We start from the raw sequence: 826 nt of genomic DNA on the forward strand, positions 1-826 counted from the left end.
GGTTCCTGCGGTGTGTACCAGCAAGCATAAGCATAGCTGCTGCTGCTAAACCCGGAGCAGGTGATCTGGACGGTTCCTCCCAGGTTCGCTGACACCGAGGGCGGCTGAGTCAGCGCTGCCTGGACCAGGGAACCTGGAGAGGGAGAGGAGAGAGGGGAGAAGACGGGGGTCAGCCAGTGCCCCACGAGCACAGCCCTCCCTGGGCAGCGGGACGGGGATGGGACCCCTGAGCCCAAAGGCCCCGGCCGGGCACAGCCAGTCCGGCCGTGGGTGAGCACCACGAGGAGGAGAGGGGCCCAGGCCGCGGCGTGATCCCACCGGCTCTGCGTCCCCACACCGACGGGGCTGTGCCGTGCACCCCCACTCCCTCTTAAGCCCCCGCATGCCTGGGCATGGCTCCTCCGTGGAAATGCGGCCCCCAACGTTCACTGGCAGCTCCTGTCCCAGTGCTCCCCCTGCCCACTGCAGGCACGTCTCTGGCCCACCAAAAGGCACCGAGATCGCTCTGGGCCGCCTGCTCCCTGGGCCACTCAGCTGGCAAAACCAGGTCCTGCTTCACACCAGGGCACCGCAACCGCGTTTCTCTCAGGAGCCACGAGACTGTGATGAGCCGGATCGAGGTGTCCGGGGAAGTGCTCCTCGACTCTGGTTTTGGTAAATACAGCCTTAGCCGAGGCACGTGCCAAGGGATGGCCGAAACACTTTTCTGCCCTGCCCTGCCCTGCCGAAGCGGCCTCTGCAGCCGCCTTAGCCCGGCCCGCGTCCCTGGCCTCACCCACCCTTAGAGCATCCCTCTGCGGCAGCACCGCTCCCCCCGCCCCGCCCC

At 67.4% G+C, this 826-nt stretch overlaps 1 gene segment (V, D, J or C); it reads right to left on the reverse strand.

The window, feature by feature from the left end:
• Nucleotides 1-18: 18 nt before the first annotated feature.
• The window catches only part of LOC103917736, a gene marked incomplete at both ends in the record, with an annotated part of 8879 nt that continues 8071 nt past the window's right edge, over nucleotides 19-826 (reverse strand). The window contains 1 exon segment of the V gene segment in view: nucleotides 19-133. Within this exon segment, the coding sequence occupies nucleotides 19-133 (115 nt within the window).

This window comes from Pygoscelis adeliae, unplaced genomic scaffold (assembly GCF_000699105.1).
Source record: "Pygoscelis adeliae isolate BGI_AS28 unplaced genomic scaffold, ASM69910v1 Scaffold1660, whole genome shotgun sequence".
Taxonomy (NCBI): Eukaryota; Metazoa; Chordata; class Aves; order Sphenisciformes; family Spheniscidae; genus Pygoscelis; species Pygoscelis adeliae.